This window comes from Panthera leo, chromosome F3, assembly GCF_018350215.1.
Source record: "Panthera leo isolate Ple1 chromosome F3, P.leo_Ple1_pat1.1, whole genome shotgun sequence".
In the NCBI taxonomy this organism is placed as follows: Eukaryota; Metazoa; Chordata; class Mammalia; order Carnivora; family Felidae; genus Panthera; species Panthera leo.
Genome location: NC_056696.1, coordinates 3,554,710 through 3,576,715, shown reverse-complemented (window position 1 = coordinate 3,576,715; position 22,006 = coordinate 3,554,710). Strand labels below are relative to the sequence as shown.

General features: G+C 36.6%; 1 protein-coding gene across 4 annotated transcripts in view; it reads left to right on the top strand.

Moving 5' to 3' along the window:
• CDC42BPA (CDC42 binding protein kinase alpha) overlaps positions 1-22,006 on the top strand; it is a 316,853-nt gene that overhangs the window by 190,896 nt on the left and 103,951 nt on the right. For 3 of the 4 annotated variants that reach the window (XM_042926311.1, XM_042926314.1, XM_042926313.1), the window contains 3 exons: positions 1,177-1,310; positions 9,878-10,120; positions 10,373-10,483. In XM_042926311.1, coding sequence (XP_042782245.1) covers positions 1,177-1,310; positions 9,878-10,120; positions 10,373-10,483 — 488 coding nt within the window. The remainder of the gene's footprint in view (positions 1-1,176; positions 1,311-9,877; positions 10,121-10,372; positions 10,484-22,006) is intronic. The other variant, XM_042926312.1, reaches the window with a different exon arrangement.

Sequence of the window (22,006 nt, the reverse complement as noted above, 5' to 3'; positions counted from 1 at the left end):
GGACTCCAGCAGCAGTTAGTATGGGATACACGAACGCATTTAAGTGACTTCTTGGCTACAGGACTCTCTATACACACAAAATCTCTTTACGGTAGGACCAGTGTCTTATGAACGTGACTTCATTTATTGAAAGCGTTGGACTCAGCAATACACAATACTTTGTGCATCATCTATTCCCACACCTGAATTTGCCAGACCCGGGGGATCTTGTTAAAATACGGATCTGATTCATTAGGTCTGGTTTGAGGCCCGAGATTCTGCATTTCTGGCAAGCTCGCAGGTGTTCCTGCTACTGTGTGGGGATGACTCTCCGAGTGGGAAGGTTTTGTAAAGAGCAGAAATTGACAGTGAATGTGTGTAGATTTCTCGGTTTTGTGGGCTTCAGTTCTTCAGCTTGCCAATCTACTTCTGATGCCGTGACCATTTCGTGTCAATTTATCCAATTTTATGCAGGCAGTGTGTTCAAATGAGTGAGGCTGTTCTGTTTCGTAATAACTCTTCTGAAGTGATGATGTTAAGAATTGTCGCTTTCCCAGAAGAAGAGGCCGATGCAGGATTTCCTGAGTCCTCGTCTCCGCTCCAAGACCCATTTAGCAGTGTGACCTCAGGCCAGATATCCAGCTCTCCTGGCCTCAGTTTCTTCTTCTAGAAAATGGAGGAGCTGACCTAGATCAGAGGCGTTCGCGTATTTACTTTCCGAAATCAGAGTTTGTTCTTCAGATAACCGCTAGTGAAACTGGCCTGCAGCCATGAGAAGCACAGCCGTCTTAATAATTTGACTAAAGTCGGTGCAGGAATGCTGATAACCAAACATAGAGGAAAATGGGTCTGTTTTGTCCAGTTGGTTGCTTTTGATTTTTTTGATAGTTTTAAGCTTCTAATTGGCTCTGAAGGTACTTTTCTGGAAGTATGGTCTTCTTTTTCTAACAGAAACGTAAGACGTTTTTCATGCAAGCGTTACACACTTTCACACTGATATTAGCCGTACCCTTTCTTCATTCAGTGAACTTGACAAGCACTTAATTGTCGCGAGTTACAGTCCTACTGGAAGGGGTGTCTATAAGCCTAATACAAATTCAGGATATGTTATTTTTTTCCACTTAGTTGTTTGAAACCTTGGTTTCAAGCATTTGTTTTTATATGAACACTACCATAAACACTGTTGTCTCTTTTTAGAATCAAGTCACTTGGAACAGCAACTTGAGGAAGCCAACGCGGTGAGGACAGAGCTAGATGACGCTTTTAGGCAAATCAAGGCTTACGAAAAGCAAATCAAAACACTACAACAAGACAGGGAAGAATTAAACAAGGTAAAAATACATGGATAAATTGTTAAACCCGGTTTTAGATTCTTAATCTTACTTAATTTGTATTCTAAAAGCTTTCGTAATGAGTTACAAGAACATAAAGTATATGTTGTAAAACGTTTAATTATTTTGGTATGTGTCATTTGAGTAATAGCTAGTAATGAAGACATTTACATACTGTCAAGATTTTTAACATTCAGAATCATCTGTTCTTTTGAAAAGTCTAATCAAAGCACTTGATTAAAAGTAAATGTTTTAAAAAATATTACGGAATAAGCAAACAGTGAGATATGTGTCATGTCTTTGGACAAATAAAAACTAAAGGCATATTTTCATTGTGATTTGCTGATATGAACATTCTTAAAAGATTAGAATAAAAAATTTCTTTAATGTTTTAATTATTTTTTAAAATGTCAATTTATCTTTCAAAGCATGGATGAAGAAGCTAAAGTTATTTTCATAAGAACTTGATATAATACTTAAACAGTATTAGAAGCATCAACAAAATTTATTAATAGCAAAGACAACCTAACACATCCCATAAATAATACACACCAGAGAAAAACATTTTACTTAAACCACTCAGAATGTGTACTTTGCCTTTCATTAACAAATTTAAAAATGTTGGAGTTAATACTAGCCGACACAAAAAAGAAATGAGTGGTTTATGGCTTATGTAAATTGTATTCAGTGATGCAGTATATAATTGATAATATAATGGAGTTCTTTTGGGGAAGATCTTAAACTCTTGCTGCCAGTAAAGAAATGAAGGCAATTAAAAATAAAACAAATAACCTTTTGCTGATGAAGCTAATCGAAAAGACTAACAGAGAAAGCTGTAAAGGTTAAATTGAATTTGATTAGTATCTTTTTGCTTTTTTCTTAATGCAATTATAAGCAGTTTTGTGTACAGATCCATTTAAATTCATGGTCAACTTAATAAAATTTGGAATTTATAACAGATGTTATATTTGTTTTAGTAATATTACAGTAATATTATAATAATGTTAGTGGTAGCTGTTATGTATATAAAGGTAGGATTATTCAGCCAAACTTAGTAAACATAAAAAAAGATGAGAATCCAACATCTAGATTTATAGTAGCAAGTATCTTGCCAATTTTATTAAGTTTTAATGTTAAAAATCCTTTTTTAGTATATTTTGAGAAGAGGGTAGTGCTATAAAGAAATATTATATTGGTATTTTAAGGGATATGCTTAATATCCTACAGGCAGCAGATAATCTTTTTAACATTTTTTTCTTTAGATACATATAAAAGAATAAACGTAACATTATATGAGTTTTGATGCACATAATATAATGCCTGTCTCTGAACCTACCATCTGACTTAAGGAATAGGAACATTATGAATTTTGTGGCATAGCCCTGGCCAGTCATTTTTTTTATTCCCTTCTCCTTATTGTCCGTCACTTCCTTACTGAAAAATACTTTTTATCCCTTATTACTATAATCTCTAAATAATGTATAATAGGAGATAACAAGTAGGGCATAGGGGATATAATACTCTAACAGAGCTGTGTGGTGACAGAGGGTAACTATGCCTATCACGGTGAGCACTGAGTAACGTACAGAACTGTCCAATCACTATGTTGTACACCTGAAACGAGCATAACGTTCTATGCTCGTTATACTTCAGTGAAAACAAATAAAAATGCCAGTGCCAAATGCTGAAGATGAGCTTATAATCTGATACCTTATTTCTGGAAAGCTAATTTGCAACAAGTATCCAAAGCCTTCAAATACTAAAGTCCTCGATGTAATAATTCCATTTGTCGAAATGTAACTCAAGAAGATAATCAGACATTGAAGCAAAGATTTGTTCACAGAGAACAAATTACCACATTTATAAAAGAAAAATATTAGAAACTGCCAAAATGCCCGACCAGTTCATATGATGAAATATTATATAGCCATTAAACCTGGTGGCTAAAGAATTTTTAATGCCACAGGAAATGGAAATACACATACGTTATTTGGTGTGGCTTGTTTCTGAGCTGTGTAAAGTGGTACATGCAGTTTTGCACGGTTTGTTGTTTCACTCGTTGTATTTCTAAGATGCATCCATGGGACTGTAGGGCACTCATTTATCTGCTGTATGGTACACCATTATGTGAACGCTCCAGAATCTCTCTAGTCAGTTGTTTGTCTGCAGACATTAAAGTTGCTTACACTTGATAGCCACTATAAATGAACGTTCTTGAATATGTATGCTGATTTGCACACACTTGTACACAGAATCACGAGTAGAATAATTGGGTCATAAGTGATGCAAATATTGTTTTTTATGGTAATGCCAAATCGTTTTCCACGGATTGTACCAATTTACACTCCCACTCCCACCACCCGGTCTATATTCAACAATACTTCATGTTACTAGATAGATTATTTTGGCCAACCCCATTGAAGTTCGTGTTTTAGGTCTAGAACCATGTTTTATTTATGGTCTTAATTTCTCCAATTACTAATGAGGTTGAGTATCTCACGTTATGCCCACTTATCAGTTCTGTTTCTTCTGTGAAATGCCTCTCAGTATCTTTTGTACATTTTCCTGTTGGGTTTTTTTTTTTGTCTTTTTCTTACTGGTTTGTTAAGAATTCTTGAAAATTTCTATATTGATCTTTTGTCAGTTGTGTCTATTAAGATGCCTCCCAGTTAGAGGCTTGACTTTTCATTTTCTTTATGGGAGCTTTTGAGTAACAGAAGTTCTGAGTTTTAATGTAGTCAACCATATTGATCTTTCTTTTTAGAGATTTGCTGGCTCATGTAAGAAACCTAAGGCTAAAATTCTCAGTTTTGTTTTTTGTTTTTAAAGTTCTCGGTTTTTATTTTGACGTTTTAAAGTTTGGCCTTTGGTATTTAAATTTTAACATACCAGATTTATTTTTTCATATCATGTGAGATATAGGGATCCAATTTCAGATTTTCCTCTGTAGCTAATAGTTGTTCATTTACTAAATAGGCCGTCTTTTCCACAGTGACGTGCAGCGTCACCTGTCACATTTCCATTTATGCATCACTCTGTTATCTCACCTCTCCATTCCTTAAAAACTGTGATGAGACCTTTTTTTTTTTTAATTTTTTTTTTAACGTTTATTTATTTTTGAGACAGAGAGAGACAGAGCATGAGCAGGGGAGGGTCAGAGAGAGAGGGAGACACAGAATCTGAAACGGGCTCCAGGCTCTGAGCTGTCAGCACAGAGCCCGACGCGGGGCTTGAACTCACGGACTGTGAGATCATGACCTGAGCTGAAGTCGGCCGCTTAACCGACTGAGCCACCCAGGCGCCCCAAAACTGTGATGAGATCTTAATTAAAATTGTGTTAAATCTGTAGAGTCATTTCAGGAGAATTGACGTCATTACAACATTGAATCTTTAGGTTCCTACTATCCACATTTATTAATATTATTCCAAACGCACACACAGATTTCAAGACCAGAGCATAGAATTGTGATGTACATACAGCAGAAATACGCACACTGCTTCCCTGGGTGCTGTCTTACCTCTGGGGCGGTGCAATGAGAGCTGGTTAGATAAAGCCCTATACACACACGTGCGTGCGCACACACGTGCACACACACACATATATTTAGATGTATGTATATACATCTGTATATGTATGGAGTCTGTGTTGTGGATGAGGAATCCTAAAAACGTGAGGGTGTTTTATATAAAGGAGGAGAGGCAGATGCTTCCTACTCCCTGCCCCCCATCATCTCCACCCATCCTTCTGAGAGTCTCCTTGGAAATGTAAAGAGAAGAGTCTAGGACCCTTTGGAATATAAATAAAACACTCCAGTGGGAAAGATAAGCCCAGAGCCTCCAGCTCTATAAAGAGGGTGGCTCCCTGATCCAGGCTCCTCTCTCCCACCTCTGTTGAAATATAAGCACATACATCCAGGAGTTAAATCTCTTCGAGTTTCTCATTCTAAATTAGTCATAAATTTATAAGGCTTGCTTTTAGCCCAGGTCCCGACTTTCAGTACAAAGTTTTAGGAAGGTCTGTCTGTACAAAACCATAAAAATCTTTCCTCTGGAGCCCCACGGTCTTTCCATCCACAAGCTTGGTAGATTTCACCATATCTTTAACATCTTAAATGTTTTAACATAAAATTTTAATGCAGGTCTCATTTACCTTTCCTTAAATTTACTGTTCTATTTTTTTCATATTTTAAATGGTATCTTTATAGTTTCTTACTGATTTTGCTTCGGCAACATTGCTAAATTCTTATTAATTGTACTAATATATTTGAGATTCTTAGGGTTTTCTGCAAATAATGACGGTTTTGTTTCTTCTTTTAATTTTTATGACTTTTCTTTCTTCCCTTGTCTCACTGTATTAGCTACGACCCACAGTACAGTGTTGAATAGAACTGGTGATAGCAGGCTTTCCTGTCTTAGTCCTGGTTTCAAAGAAAATGCCTTTACTGTTTCACCACTAATAATGTTTTCTGTAAGTTTTTGGTAAACACTTCTTATCAGGTTAAGAAAGTTATCTTCTATTCCTATTTTGCTAATCATTTTTATAATGGGTATCAGACTTATTAAATACGCTCTTCTGTACTCTATTACAACAGATTTCTAGGAATTTGTTAATATTTATTGAAGTGATTATATGATTGTTCTTTAATGACTTGGTTTGGTAAGTTATATTTATAGACTTTTTCTAATGTTAAACCATTTTTGGATTTCTGGGTTAAACCATAATTGTGCATATATTACCTCCTAAATAACAATATGCCAGTGTATGTAACACTTATGTAATGGCACTGCTATTGGAGTGTTTTACGTATATTAGATCATTTAATCTTTATAAGAGCCTTGTGATTTAGGTATTATTGTTGTTGTTGCTGCTGTTGTTATTAGTATTTTATAAATGATGAGACCACGCACAGAGAGGTCAAGTACACTTGCTTAAGTGTACACTTGAGCTCACTTGCTCAAGATCATAGAGCTAGAAAGTGATGGAGCTAGAATTCCAACACAAGAAGTTTAGGTCCAGAGTTCATGCTTATCTACTTTATATATCACTGAAGCTGATTTGCTGATGCCGGTTTTTGTTTTTTTTTTTAATATTTGATTTGTTTTTATCAGTAAAATTGGCTTGTAATTTTTTTCTTTTATTTTTCTGGTGTTTTTTATGGTATCAAGATTATATTGGTCTCCTAGAATGAGTTGTGTAGCATTGCCTCTTTTTCTCTTCTCTAGAAAAGTTTGTATAAGAATGTTTGTTCCTTGAAACACTGGAGGAATCACTTGTAAAACCATCTGAGTTTGGAAATTCTCTCCCTCTGAGGGGATGGGGAGAGTTTGTTTTATTTAGGTACTTTAATCACTACAGGACTATTGAGGGATTCTGTTTCTTCTTGAAGCAGTTTTGATGAATTGTATTTTTGTAGGAATTCATTCATTTCAAAAGTTAACAAATTTATTGGCATAAAGTTTTCACTGTATCCTTCTATTAGCTTTTTTAATCTTTTCCAGGTTTGTAGTCATAATCTTTTTTTTCTTTCTTAACATTGTTTCTTTTTGTATTTATTCTTTGTTTGATCTCACCAGGTATTTGCCTATTTTATTATTTTTCTCAACTTTTGGCTTTGTTGATGTTCATTATGACATTTCTTTTTCATTAGTTTATGTTCTTATTTTTATTATCATCTTATGTTGGTGGAAGCATTAGTGTGTTCTGTCTCTTTCTATGTGGAATTTCACTAAATTTAAACTTTTGTTTTAGTTTCAATACAAGTGTTTCAAGCTATAAATCTCCCCCTAGGTAAACCTTTTACTGAATTCTCATTTTATTATATGTGCTGAACATTTTTATTGTTTATATTTTCAACTTCTTTTTTAGTTCTAAATATTTTAACATGCTTTATGACTTTTCTCCTTGACCAATGAGGTATTATGGAATTTAGCCTTTTTAGAAATTTCTATTGTAATGGTGATGTTATCAAAGAACTTGAACTGTTGATATCTGTTCTTTGAAATCTGCTGAGACTTGTTTCATGGCCTAAACAGACTGTTCCATTTTCAAATGTTCACTATATGCCTGAAAAGAATGTGTGTTCCCAGTATTGGGTGCAAGCATCTATATATGAAGTTTGATAATCTCTATATTCAGTATTTTTTAACTGCTTGGTTTATCTATTAATGATTGTCAAGTCAAAATTTCTCATTATCATGATGTGTTCACCAATTTTTCTATGATGATTTTGCAATTTCTTTGTAATCTATTTTGAGTCTGTCCTATGGAATGCTATCCTAACCATTTTTAAAATGTACAGTTCAGCAGTGTAAATTATATTCATGTTGTTGTGCAACTAATCTCCAGAATTTTTCCATCTTGCATAATTTTTTCTTGAAATTTAATTGAGTTTTTGTTTGTTTTTGTTCCCACATTTCTCACTACTTGTTTTAACAGTTTCTAATGGTTGCTCTTGAATATTATCATGCATATTTAACAAAGTCTCAATTATTATCTCCCCCAAAATTTAAGGACCTCTAATTCTGTTACTTCTTTCCAACTGTTGTGTTATTTTTGACAGTATTTTACTTATATCCTTTCTGTTTACTCTACAAATGAGACATGTTTATAATACAGTCTTCTCTGCATATTTGCATTCATATTTATGTTCACAAGTGTCTTGGCCCTCCCATTTCTCTGTCATTAGACTTTGCTTTTTTTTTTTAATTTTATTTTTTATTTTTTAAAATTTACATCCAAATTAGTTAGCATATAGTGCAACAATGATTTCAGGGGTAGATTCCTTAGTGCCCCTTACCCATTTAGCCCGTCCCCCCTCCCACAACCCCTCCCGTAACCCTCAGTTTGTTCTCTATATTTATGAGTCTCTTCTGTTTTGTCCCCCTCCCTGTTTTTATATTATTTTTGTTTCCCTTCCCTTATGTTCATCTGTTTTGTCTCTCAAAAGCCTCATATGAGTGAATTCATATGATTTTTGTCTTTCTGACTGACTAATTTCACTTAGCATAATACCCTCCAGTTCCATCCACGTAGTTGCAAATGGCAAGATTTCATTCTTTTTGATTGCCGAGTAATACTCCATTGTATATATATACCACATCTTCTTTATCCATTCATCCATCAATGGACATTTGGGCTCTTTCCATACTTTGGCTATTGTTGATAGTGCTGTTATAAACATAAGGGTGCATGTGTCCCTTCGAAACAGCACACCTGTATCCCGTGGATAAATGCCTAGTAGTGCAATTGCTGGGTCATAGGGTAGTTCTGTTTTTAGTTTTTTGAGAAACCTCCATACTGTTTTCTAGAGTGGCTGCCCCAGCTTGCATTCCCATAGACTTTGCTTTTAAAATTATTTTTCTTTTCCCTGAGATAAATCTTTAGAGGTTCCTATTTAGCACAGATCTGATGGTGATTCTGTCCATTTTCATTTATATGAATCTAATTATTTTAGCCTCATACGTGAACAGGAATTTTTCTGGGTATACAGTTTTAATTACTTTTTTCACTCTTTCCATTTTCCCTGTTTCTGTTGCTACTTCTTAAGTGTCTGCTCTATCCTTTTGTTTTAGAGGGTAGAGGATAGAGGATTTGTCTTTTTTCACTAATTTCCTTTAAGGTCATTTGTTTTTATTTGGTGCTATGCAATTTTATTTTTTTTTAAGTTTCTGGGTTTGAGCCTTAACACTTTTTCTTGCTTCATAAATATAGAGCTTACTTTATTGGCAGATTCAGGTCTTTAGTTTTAACACTTGTATTTTTCCCATTTCTAAATGTTCTGTACAGTTGTTTATAAGTCTCCCTGGCCATTTTTAATAGTCTTTTGTCATTTTCCAATTTTCATGATTTTTTTTTTTTCACTTTCTCAAACATTCCATTTTATGTTACTATTTGATAATTTGAATGTCTGAATCCCATTGGAGTTTATTATTATTGTTTCTGTTCTTTGCTTATGGTCGTTTGTTCTTTGGGTTTGGGAATCTGTGGTTGTGCGCTCATATTTGTGTGTTTTAAAAAACCTACGTTTCATCGGGGCTCTTTTCTCAAAAAGGATTTGCATTTCCTTTTCCCCGGAGGCCGGTGGTTGTCCGGACCTGAGTCTTCTTAAGCTCCTCTCCTCCCACTTTCATCCGGGGGTTTATTTAGCTTTCCTCCTTGCTTCTGGCCTAAGGCATAGTCTCCACATAAGAGCGTTCCTTGTTTTTTATCATTTGTAGTGATTCAATATAATGTTCAAACATCTCACAAGTATCCATTACATTTCACAAAATCTTTATTTTGACCATCACCTCTGGTATTCCTATACTCTTTATTTGTTTGTAGAAACTAAGGTACTAGAAGGTTCGATCAGCTGTGCCATCGCAGTTAGCAGATGAGCGTAAGGAGCTGAGAACACGAACAGAGCACCACGCTGTTAATATCTGTTCAAAAGTAGTTGATTCCTTTTCATTTTGTCCTGAGATGAATAATTTTGGCTCTTCATGACTTCATGATGGCTGCTTTGAGGGCCAAAATTGGTCCCTAGGTTGCAGAATTGGTAACTTATATTCTTTTTACGAAACCGTAGGAACTAGTCCAGGCTAGTGAGCGATTAAAAAACCAGTCCAAAGAGCTGAAAGACGCACACTGTCAGAGGAAACTGGCCATGCAGGAATTCATGGAGATCAATGAGCGGCTAACAGAGTTGCACACCCAAAAACAGAAACTTGCTCGCCATGTCCGAGATAAGGAAGAAGAGGTGGACCTAGTGATGCAAAAAGTTGAAAGCTTAAGGCAAGAACTGCGCAGGACAGAGAGAGCCAAGAAAGAGGTTAGTAGTCAGGCAGATTGTCCAGTGCCCAGGGGGTAGTGATTAAAGCTGCTTTTTCAGATGAGTGAAATGATGTGTATATCATACTTGAATTCTTAAAAACAGTTTTCTTGTTGGATAATTTTACTTAACGTGAACTTCAACATTTGAGTTATCTTCTTGTGACAAGGTAAATTCCCATGGGGGAAAAAGCATTTTACTGGAAAAAACAGGTATAACCATGAAATCCGCTTTGTTCATTTTATTTTAAAGCTGGAAGTTCATTCAGAAGCTGTGGCTGCTGAAGCATCTAAAGACAGGAAATTGCGTGAACAGAGCGAGCACTATTCTAAGCAACTGGAAAATGAATTGGAGGGACTAAAGGTATCGTTTGATTTCACATTTGCGAAGTTGAATTAATTTTCTTCTCTTTAGGCTTAACAGGAGTGTTAGTTTATGTTCTCTCTTTGACGTGGGGTAAAAACTAGCTCTCCTTCAAACCTAACATTCGTAATTCTCCTTCTTACTAGTAGAGGCTGACATAGACTTCCCCAGCATTCTGGAAGGAAAGGGAAGGTTGTGCTTAGTGGGGAGAAGAAATCTATGGGGAAAGAGTTAAAATATTTGTGCACACGTGGACAAGATGCACTGGTAATCTGCATGGGGGCACCATCACATACCCAGATCCTCGATCTTGTAAATGACTGAGGAGAGCCTCAGGGTAGCTCTGCATGTACTCCTGTGAGGGGGGATCAGACGATAATGGGCATGGGTTAACACATCCGAGCGAGGGAAATCCTTGTGCCAGCTCTCAAGTTGGACTGCTTGGTTTTAAGTCCTAGGCTTATCTGTTACTAGCCGTGTGATACTGGACAAAACATTTCATCTCTTTGGACCTAGGTTTTCTTATCTGTAAAACCCTACCTCATTGGTTTTATGTTGGGAGTCCATACATATTATCTGTAAAGTGCTCAGTAACTATTAGCTGTGATAATAGCGTTAGGTATGCCACAGTGGGAGAATTGGGATTAAATGGACATCCTGTTTCTACAACGCTAAATGATAATCTGAATGATGTCTGCTTTTTCTTCACTCTAACCTTGGAGCAGTCTCCTGTGTTGTCTGCCAACCCTCCCCTACACCCTCTCCTTGCATAACCATGCACAGTCTAGTCTCACTCATCTGGCAGACATAAGAATCAAGTTGAATGTCATCTCAGGAAGTTTATGCCACTGTGGGATTCTGTTAATAACTTTAGCATAGCTTTTTTTGTATTTATCCACAAAATGTCTCCTTGCCTAAACTGTGACCTAGCTTATTGAAAACATACAAGTATAGTATTAACTTGGCTCGATGCCACATGTTTAATACTTGTTTGATAAATGTGTTAAATCCATGAACGAATGACGCGGTACACTTGGTCAGAACTTTTTCTCTGACGGTTAGAGATCAGTGGTTGCAAATAAGATTTCTCTGTTGTAAATGTAAATATAAATTCTAGATTTTATTTGTTGTTCAGAGATTGGTTTATTTTTCTTTTTGTGATTCATCATGATTGCACAGTCTTGGTTAGCTTTTCAAACTAGAGATGTTTCTTCTATATAGTTACGCTTCTGGAACAGGATTAGTGTATGGAAGGTATTACATTACTGTCTCAAATGATTTTCAGTCAGGGACTCTTTTGTTTCCAGCATGTAGGTGATTGGGTAACAAACAAGAATCATAAAGACCGGAAGTATCTTAGAGATTATTTGCATTTGAGGAAATTAAGACCCAGGAGAGTTAAGGATTATGTGTCATAAGTGATAAAGTGATAAACCTGGATTTTCAAGGGGTGCCTGGGTGGCTCAGTCGGTTAAGCGTCCAACTTCGGGTCAGGTTATGATCTCACAATTCATGAGTTTGAGCCCCACATCGGGCTCTGTGCTGACAGCTCGGAACCTGGAGCCTGCTTTGGATTCTGTGTCTCCCTCTCTCTGTCCCTCACCCACTCACACTCTCTGTTTCTCTCTCTCTCAAAAACAATAAACATTAACAAAATTTTTAACCTGGATTTTCTAACTCAGTGCCGTGTTCTATCCACTAGTCTGCTCTTTATTGTTTTCTGTAGTAAACACTGCTGCACTGAGAACTTTGAGTCACATGTATTTACCTGTTGATCAAACTCTCATAATCTCTTGTATCATTTATAAATTTGGGATAATCATAAATCTCCCCAGTATATAAGCTAATGGATTTAAAATTATTTCCTTAGGGCCTGGCAGAAAGTAAAGGCTCAGTAAGTGTTGGCTGTGATTATTCTCATACTGTCTTTCCTTGAGGGTATTTAAAATTGGAATTTCTTGGTTTAATTTCTTGTAAACCTATTTTGAATTGGTTTTGAAACCTATTTTGGCCATTCTAAAAGGGTGTAGGAATCTTCAGTTCATTAGGAACAGTTTTCAATAGAATGGAAGGGAGAAATAATTCTTGAATAACAGAAAATTCAATACCCCATTTCCAATAATGCATAGAACATACAGACAGAAGATACCTAAGGATACAGAGGTCTTGAGCAACACTATAACCAACTAGACCTAACAAACATGTATAGAACCTTCTACTCAACACAGCAGAATACACATTCTTCTCAAGTGCACATGGTATATTCTCCAGGATAGACCGGATGTTAGGCACAAAACAAGTCTCAAAAATGTAAGAAGACTGAAATCATACAAAGTGTCTTCTCCAACCACAATGGAATGAAGATAAAAATCAGTAACATAAGGAAAATTGGAATGTTAATAAATATGTGGAAATAAAACAAGATGCCCTTTACCAGTGGATCAAAGAAGAAATCAAGGGCAATTAGAAAACACCTAGCAAGGAATCCTATGAAAACACCATACTGACCATACAATGCAGTATGGCAGTGCTCAGAGGGAAATTTATGGCCATAAGTAACTACGTTTAAAAAAAAAAAAAAAAAAGAAGGATCTTAAGTCAGTTACCTAATTTAATATCTTATGGAATCAGAAGAAGAGCAAAAGAAACTCAAAGCTAGAAGGAAGAAAATAATAAAGATTAGAGAGGAGTTAATTAAATGAAAATAGAAAAATAATAAGATTGAATGAAACCAAAGTTGATTTTTTCAAAGATCAATAAAATTGACAAACCTTTAGCTAGAAGCATACAAATTACTTAAACCAAAACAACAACAACAAAACCCAGAGCATCTCAACAGACATAACAAGTGGAGAGATGGAATCAATAAAAAGAAATCTCCTGACAAAGAAAAGTCCCGGGCCAGAGGCTTTCAGTGAATTGAATCCAACATTTAAAGAAGCATGAACACCAATCCCTCTTAAACTCTTCCAAAGATTACAAGAGTAGAGAGTACTTCTCAACTCATCTTCCTATAAGGTCAGCATTACCCTGATACCAAAGCCATATTAAAAACATTACAAGAAAAAAAAAAAAGAAAACATTACAAGAAAAGAAAATTACAGACCAGTGTTCCTAATGAACATAGATGTATATAAATCCTCAACAAAATGCTAGCAAACCAAGTCCAAAATGATATTAAAAGGATTATGCACCATGACAAATGGTTTTACTTCAGGAATCCAAGGGTAGTTCAGTTAAGAAAATAAATCACATTAATAGAACCTGAGTGGGGGGAATGATCATCTTAATTGAAGCACATTAAGTCATTTCACAAAATCCAACATCCTTTCATGAACAAAGCTCCCAGAAAACTAGGACTAGGAGGGAATGTATTCACACGATGGAAGACATTTATGAAAAGCCCACAGTTAACATCATTCTCAATGTTGAACAACCAAGAACTTTGTCCCTAACATTAGGAATGAGACAAGGATGCCCATTTTTACCACTACTGTGTAACTTATACTGGAGTCTCTAGCCAGAGGAATTAGACAAGAAAAAGAAATAAAAGGCATCCAAATTGGAATGGAAAAAAGAAAGAAAGAAAAAAAACCAAACACTCTCTCTGTTCATAGATCATATGATCCTATATATTAAAATATTCAAAAAAATGCTACTAGTTTTTAGCCCAGCATATATGATGCTTGGAAGACACTATGTTTGAACAAGTTAAAAGCTGAATAAATCAAAAAAATCAACAACTCTTCTTATACCTGCAAGAGAGGTGACATCACAGGATAAACCGCTGCTCTTACATTTGGAGATGTGGACAGGTAAATACAGAGAATCACAATTTACCAGAACAGAAACCTTTGTAGGAATCAGTGCCAGTGTATGGAAACCTGTACTATAACTGAAAGGTCGTTGGAGGTTCGGTGTGGACAAGTCTAAGAGATAAAATCTCCAGAGAACATAGTCATTGGCAGGATCCCACACTTTTGTGAGTTTTACTTCCTGGACCTTGACTGGGTTCTCACAGTGAACGTCAGAGAAGAGTCCCCTTATGCTAACAGTAATGGGAACCATTTTGAAATATGCCAGAGCATCCTGTTCGTCTTAACATGATCTGCTCTGTGGAGAAACTCTTCAACCAGAGCTTAACTTGCTGGAGTTTATCAGAGCCTGATGAACTTGAGAGAAGGAAAACATCCAATTCCAGCCTGCTCTGGTCATCCTGCCCAAACTAAGGGGGAGATAAAAGCTGACAGGGTTTACAGTGTATGGTCCAGAGGCACCAGCTCAATAAAAGACTGGTATCTAACCCTAGGACTGTAGAACACTTCCCCTCGCCCCACAACTCACCACCACATTACTAAAAGCCTGTTTACAGCATTCCTTTATCCACAACATCGTGTGTGCCTATCAACAAAAAATTACAAGATATACTGAAAGGCAGAAAATACAGTTGGAAGAGATAGAGCAAGCATCAGAACCAGACTCAGACGTGGCAGAGATGTTGAAATAGGAGACTGGGAGTTTAAAACTATGATTGATTGATATGCTGAGGACTCTAGTGGGTAAAGTAGAGAGCATGGAAGAATACATGAACAAGGTAAAAACAGAGATGGAAATTCTAAGAATCAAAAAGAAATGCTAGACATAAAAAATACTGTAACAAATTAACAATGTCTTGGGATGCTGGCTGGCTCAGTTTGAAGAACATGTAAACTCTTGATGTTGGGGTCATGAATACAAGCCCCACGCTGGGTGTAGAGATTACTAAAAATAAATAAATTAATTTAAAAAAAAAAGCCTCTACTACAAAGCTGTAATCACCAAGATGGTATGGTATTAGCACAAAAACAGACACATAGACCAATGGAATAGAATAGAGAACCTAGAATTGGACCCACCAATGTATGGCCAGCTAATCTTTGGCAAAACATGAAAGAGCATCCAATGGAAAAAAGACAGTCTCTTTAGCAAACGGTGCTGGGAGAACTGGACGGCAACATGCAGAAGAATAAAACTAGACCACTTTCTTATACACAGAGATAAACTTAAAATGGATGAAAGACCTGAATGTGAGACAGGAAATCATCAAAATCCTAGAGGAGAAAGCAGGCAACAACCTCTTTGACCTCAGCTGCAGCAATTTCTTACTCAACACATCTCCAAAGGCAAGGGAATTAAAAGCAAAAAGGAACTATTGGGACCTCATCAAGATAAAAGGCTTCTGCACTGCAAAGGAAACAATCAACAAAACTAAAGGCAACTGACAGAATGGGAAAAGATATTTGTAAATGACATATCGGATAAAAGGCTAGTATCCAAAATCTATAAAGAACTTACCAAACTCAACACCTGAAAAACAAATAATCCAGTGAAGAAATGGGCAGAAGACATGAATAGACACTTTTCCAAAGAAGACATCCAGATGGCCAACCGACACATGAAAAGATGCTCAACGTCCCTCATCATCAGGGAAGTACAAATCAAAGCCACACTGAGCTATCACCTCACTGCGGTCAGAGTGGCTAAAATCAACAACTCAGGAAACTACAGATGCTGGTGAGGATGTGGAGAAAGGGGAACCCTCTTGCATTGTTGGTGGGAATACAAACTGGTGCAACTGCTCTGGAAAACAGTGTGGAGGTTCCTCAAAAAACTAAAATTAGAGCTACCCTATGACCCAGCAATAGCACTACTAGGAATTTACCCAAGGAATACAGAAGTGCTGATGCACAGGGGCATGTGTACCCCAGTGTTATAGCAGCATCTTCAACAATTATGGAAAGAGCCTAAATGTCCATCAGCTGACAAATGGGTAAAGATGTGGTTTATATATAACAACAGGATACTACTTGGCAATGAGAAAGAATGAAATCTGGCCGTTTGTAGCAACGTGGATGGAACTGGAGGGTATCATGCTCAGTGACAGAAGTCAGTCAGAGAAGGACAGATACCGTATGTTTTCACTCATATGTGGATCTTGAGAAACTGAACAGAAGACCATGGGGGAAGGGAAGGGGGAAAAATAGTTACAGAGAGGGAGGGAAGCAAACCATAAGAGACTCTTAAATACAGAGAACAAACTGAGGGTTGATGGGGGTGTTGGGGGAGAGAGGAAAGTGGGTGATGGGCATTGAGGAGGGCGCTTGTTGGGATGAGCACTGGGTTTTGTATACAAGCCAGTTAGACAATAAATTATATTCATTAAAAAAAAGAAACAAAAATAATCTTTAATGGGCATAGCTGAGGAAAGACTCTGAGTGTGAGAATATCTAAATAGAAACTGACCGAACTGGAAGGCGGAGAGAAAAACAGTGGAAAAAAACACCACCAGAAGAGACTATGCAAGTGCTGTGGAACAACTATAAAAGTTGTGACACGTCCAATGGGACTATCAGAATGAGAAGAAAGAGGAACAGCAGAAATATTTGAAACAACAGTGACTGAGAACTTCCCCAAATTAGTATCAGACACCAAACCCCAGATCCCGGAAGCTCAGAGAATACCAAGCAGGATAAATGCCCAAAGAACTACACCTAGAGATACCATTTTCAAAGGACAGAAAGTCAAAATAAAGAAAAATCCTAAAAGCCAGAGCAAACAAAACAAAACAAAACAAAAAAACACACTACCTTATCTGTAGAGGATGTAAGACAAAGATTACAGTTGACTTCTCAGAAACCCATGCAAACAAGATGAGAGTGGAGTGAAATATTTAAAGTGTTGCGAGAAAAAACCTGGAATTCTGTACCCTATGAAATTACCCTTCAAAAGTGAAAGAAAAATAAGGACTTTCTAGTCAAAATTTTAAGGAATTTGTTGCCAGTAAACCTCCTTGCAAGAAATGTTAAAAGGAGTTATCTGGAGAGAAGGAAAATTACATAGGTCAGAAACTTGTATTTACATAAAGGAAAAGCATCAGAGGGGCGCCTGGGTGGCTGTTGGTCAAGCATCCAACTTCAGCTCAGCTCATGATCTCACAGTTGGTGAGTTCGAGGCCTGTGTCAGGCTTTGCGTTGACATCACCGAGCCTGCTTCGGATTCTCTGTCTCCCTCTCTCTCAAAAATATTTTTTTTATGTTTATTTATTTTTGAGATAGACAGAGTGTGAGCGGAGGTGGGGCAGAGAGAGAGGGAGACACAGAATCCAAAGCAGCCCCCAGGCTCCGAGCTGTCAGCACAGAGCCCGACGCGGGGCTCGAACCGTGAGATCATGACCTGAACTGAAGTTGGACACTTAACTGACGGAGCCACCCAGGCGCCCCTCAAAAATAAATATTAAAAAAAGTTAAAGAGAAAGCATCAGAGAAGGAATAAGGTAAAATAAATTTAAAATTTTATTTTTCTTAATCTAATACTTAAAAATAATAATGTGTTTGATTTTATGTGCATACACACATGCTTCTATATGCTTGTATAAAACTGAAATGAATGAAAACAATGATCTAGAGGATAGGAGGGAAGAATTGGGATTATTTCATTTTAAAGTATTTGCACTACGCGTGAAGTGGTAGAATATATTTTGAAAACAGACTTGAACTGGTTGTAAATAGATATTGCAAACTATAGCACAACCACTAAAAAGGAAGTGTAACATATCCCCAGAGCAGAGAGAAAATGGGATCATATAAATCACTTGATTAAAACCAAGACAGAAGAGGAGTAGAAGACAAAAATAGGAATAAAGAACACGGACAATAAATAGAAAAACAGTAGCAAATATAGTAGATATTAATCCAAAAATATCAATAATCACTTAGAATGTCAATGGCCTAAGTACACCAGTTACAAAAGAGATTGTGGGGTGCCTAGATGGCTCAGTCAGTTAAGCATCTGACTTCAGCTCAGGTCGTGATCTTGCAGCTCATGAGTTCGAGCCCTGTTGTTGGGCTCTGTGCTGACAGCTCAGAGCCTGGAGCCTGCTTCAGATTCTGTGTCTCCCTCTCTCTCTGTCCCTCACCCACTCATGTTCTCTCTCTCTCTCTCTCTCTCTCTCAAAAATAAACATTAAAAAATTTTTGGAATAAATAAAAAACCCCAGAGATTGTGTCAGATAGGATAAAAATATCAAACTATATATTGTCTATAAGAAGCTCACTTTAAATATAGAAGCAGATATAGATTAAAAGTAAATGGATGGAGAAAGATATACCATGCTAACACCAATTAAAAGAAAGTGGGAGTAGCTATATTAATTTCAAAGTGGAGTTCAGAGTAACAAAAGTTTTTAGGAATAAAAAGGGCATCGGATAACGATAAAGGAATCAGTTCTCCAAGAAGACATAACAGGACTTAACATGTATGCGTATAACAAAGCAGCATCAAAATGCATGAAGCAAAAACTGTTAGCACTGCAAAGAAAAACAGATGACTATACTATTCTACTTGGAAACTTCAACACCCCTGTTGCAGAAATGAACAAGTCCAGGAGATGTAAAGTCAGTAAGGCCATGGATGAACTCAACACCATGATCAATCATTAAGGCAGCTGCCTTATGCCAGCTAACATTATACTTATTGCTGAGAAACTTGACACTTTTTCACTAAGATCCAGAGCATGGTGAAGATGTACCTTTCACCACTGCCTCTCAATGTTGTATTGGACATCCTAGCTAATGCAGTAAGACAAGAAGGCAAAATAAGAGGTATATGGATTGTGAAAGAAGATGTAAAACTGTCTGTTCAGAGGCGACATGATCGTCTATACAGAGAATGAAAAACATTGACGAAAGAACTGGAACTAATTAGACATAGGAAGGTTGCAGGATACAAGATTAATACACAAAAGCCAATTGCTTTCCTATACAACAGCCTTGAACAAGTGGAAACTGAAATTTGAAGCTCAACACTATTAATAATAATGCCCACAAAAGTGAAATATTTAGGTACAAATTTAATAAAATGTGCATTAGAGCTACATGGGGAAAACTATAAAACTCTGATAAAAGAAATAAAAGAACTAGATAAATGGAGAGACATTCCATTTTGTGGATAAGAAGATTCAGTATCATGAAGATGTAAGTTCTTCCCATTTTGGTCTGTAGATTTAATGCATTCCCAGTCAAAACCCCAACTAGTCCTTTTGTGGATATCATCAAACTAAACCTAAGGTTTGTTTAGAGACAAAAGACCTAGAATAGCCAGCACCGTATTGAAGGAAAAGAATACGGTTGGAAGACTGACTGCCTGACTTCAAGACTTACTATAAACATGCAGTAATCAAGACACTGAATGAATATTCATAGGAGTCATTTTTAACAAAGGAGGAAGGGCAATACAGTGGAGTAAAGATTGTCTCTTCAACAGATAGTGCTGAACAACTAGACATCCACATAGTGAATGAATGAATGAATGAATGAAACTTACAACCTTTACAAAAACCAACTCGAAATGGATCGCAGACCTAAATGTAAAACCTAAAACTAAAACACTTCTGGAAGATAACATAGGAGAAGACCTACATGACCTTTGGTAGGACAGTGACTTCTTACATACAGCACCAAAGACACAATCCGTGAAATAAAGACTTGATACGCTAGACTTAATTGAAATTAAAATTTTCTGGGGTGCCTGGGTGGCTCAGTCGGGTAAACATCCGATCCGACCTCGGTTCAAGTCATGATCTCACAGCTCATGAGTTCGAGCCCTGCATCAGGCTCTGTCTCTCTCTCTCTTTCCAAAACAAATAAACATTTAAAAAACTAAATAAAAAAAAAAAAGAAATTAAAATTTTCTGCTCTGCAAAAGACTGTCATGCAAAATATAGAGAAAACTTTTAAGACTTAGTAAGTAGACAACAGATGACCCCAGGGTTGCAAAACCAATCTTCAGTAATTAGCTGTGTGCCTGTAAGTCAGCAATGAACAATCCACAAAGGAAATTGTGAAAGCAATTTCAATTATAATAGCAGCTAAAAGAATAAAGTTCCTTAGAATAAATTTGACCAAGAAAGTTAAAGACTTGTGTACTGAAAATTACAAAACATTGCTGAAAGATATTATAGGAGACATAGTAAGTGGAAAGACATACTACGTTTATGGATAGGATGACTTAATATTGTTTAGATGTCATTGTTACCCAAAGCGATGTACAGGTTCATTACAGTTACTAGTGAAGTTCCAATAGCCCTTTCTGCAGAAATGGAAAATAGAATCCTAAAATTCATATAGAATTTCAGGTGGCCCCAAGTAGCCAAACAATCATGAGAAAGAAAAATGGAATTGGAGAACTCAAACTTCCCAGTTTCAGAACTTACTACAAAGTTACAGTAACAAAAAGTGTGTGGTACTGGCCTAAGAATAGAAACACAGGCCACTGGAATAGCATGAAGAGTGGAGAAATGAACTCCTGCCTCTATGGCCATGTGCTTTTTGACATCGTACTAAATCTATTCAATCTATTCAATTTATGTGCCAAGACAACTGTATTTCTGCATGCAAAGAAATTTGGATCCCTAGCTCTTGCTGTATAAAACAATTTATTCAAAATGGATCAACCTGAATATAAGAGCTACAGCCATAAAACTCTTGAGGAAAACACTGGGGTAACTGTTCATGACCATGGCATGGACTCTTAGATATGACACTGAAAACCTAAGCAAAAAAAAAAAAAAAAAAAAAAAAAAAAAAATCGATAAATTGGACTTTATCAAAATAAAAACTTGTATGCATTACATCAAAGGACATTTTTAAAGGAATGAAAGAAATCATCTGCAAATTAAGTAGGAGTTTGATATCCAGAATATATAAACAAATCCTACAGTTGAACAACAAAAAGCAAATTACTCAGTCAAAACATGGGCAGGGGCATCTGGGTGGCTCAGTCGGTTGAGCATCCGACTTTGGCTCAGGTCATGATCTCACGGTTTGTGAGTTCGAGCCCCATGTCAGGCTCTATGCTGACAGCTCAGAGCCTGGAACCTGCTTCTGACTGTGTGTCTCCTCTCTGCCCCTCCCATGCTCATGCGTTCGTTCTCTCTCTCTCTCTCTCTCTCTTTCTCTCTCTCTCTCTCTCTCAAAAATAAATAAACATTTAAAAAAAAGGGCAAATAACTTGAATAGACATTTCTCCAAAGAAGATATTTTAATAGCCCATAAGCCCATGAAAAGACGTTCAACATCTTGAAGTTAAAAACCTCAAGATACCACTCCATACCTACTAGGATGGCTAAAATAGGGGGTTAAAAAGAAGTGAAACAGGTGTTTGCAAGCATGTTAAAAGTTTGGTGGTTCCTCAGAAAGGGAAACATAGAGTTAGCCATATGACCCAACAATTCACCTCCTACGTACTGTACCCTAAAGAATTGCAAGAGGGACTCAGACAGGTAGTTTTACACCAGTGTTCTTTGAAACATTATTACAGTAGCCAAAAGGTGGAAACAATCAAGTGTCCATCAACAGATGGACAGAAGCAAATGTATTTATATACAATGGAATATCATTCAGCCATCAAAAGGGAGGACTCTTGATATATGCTCCAGCGTGGATGAACCTTGAGCACATTATGCTAAGTGAGAGATGCCAGACCAAA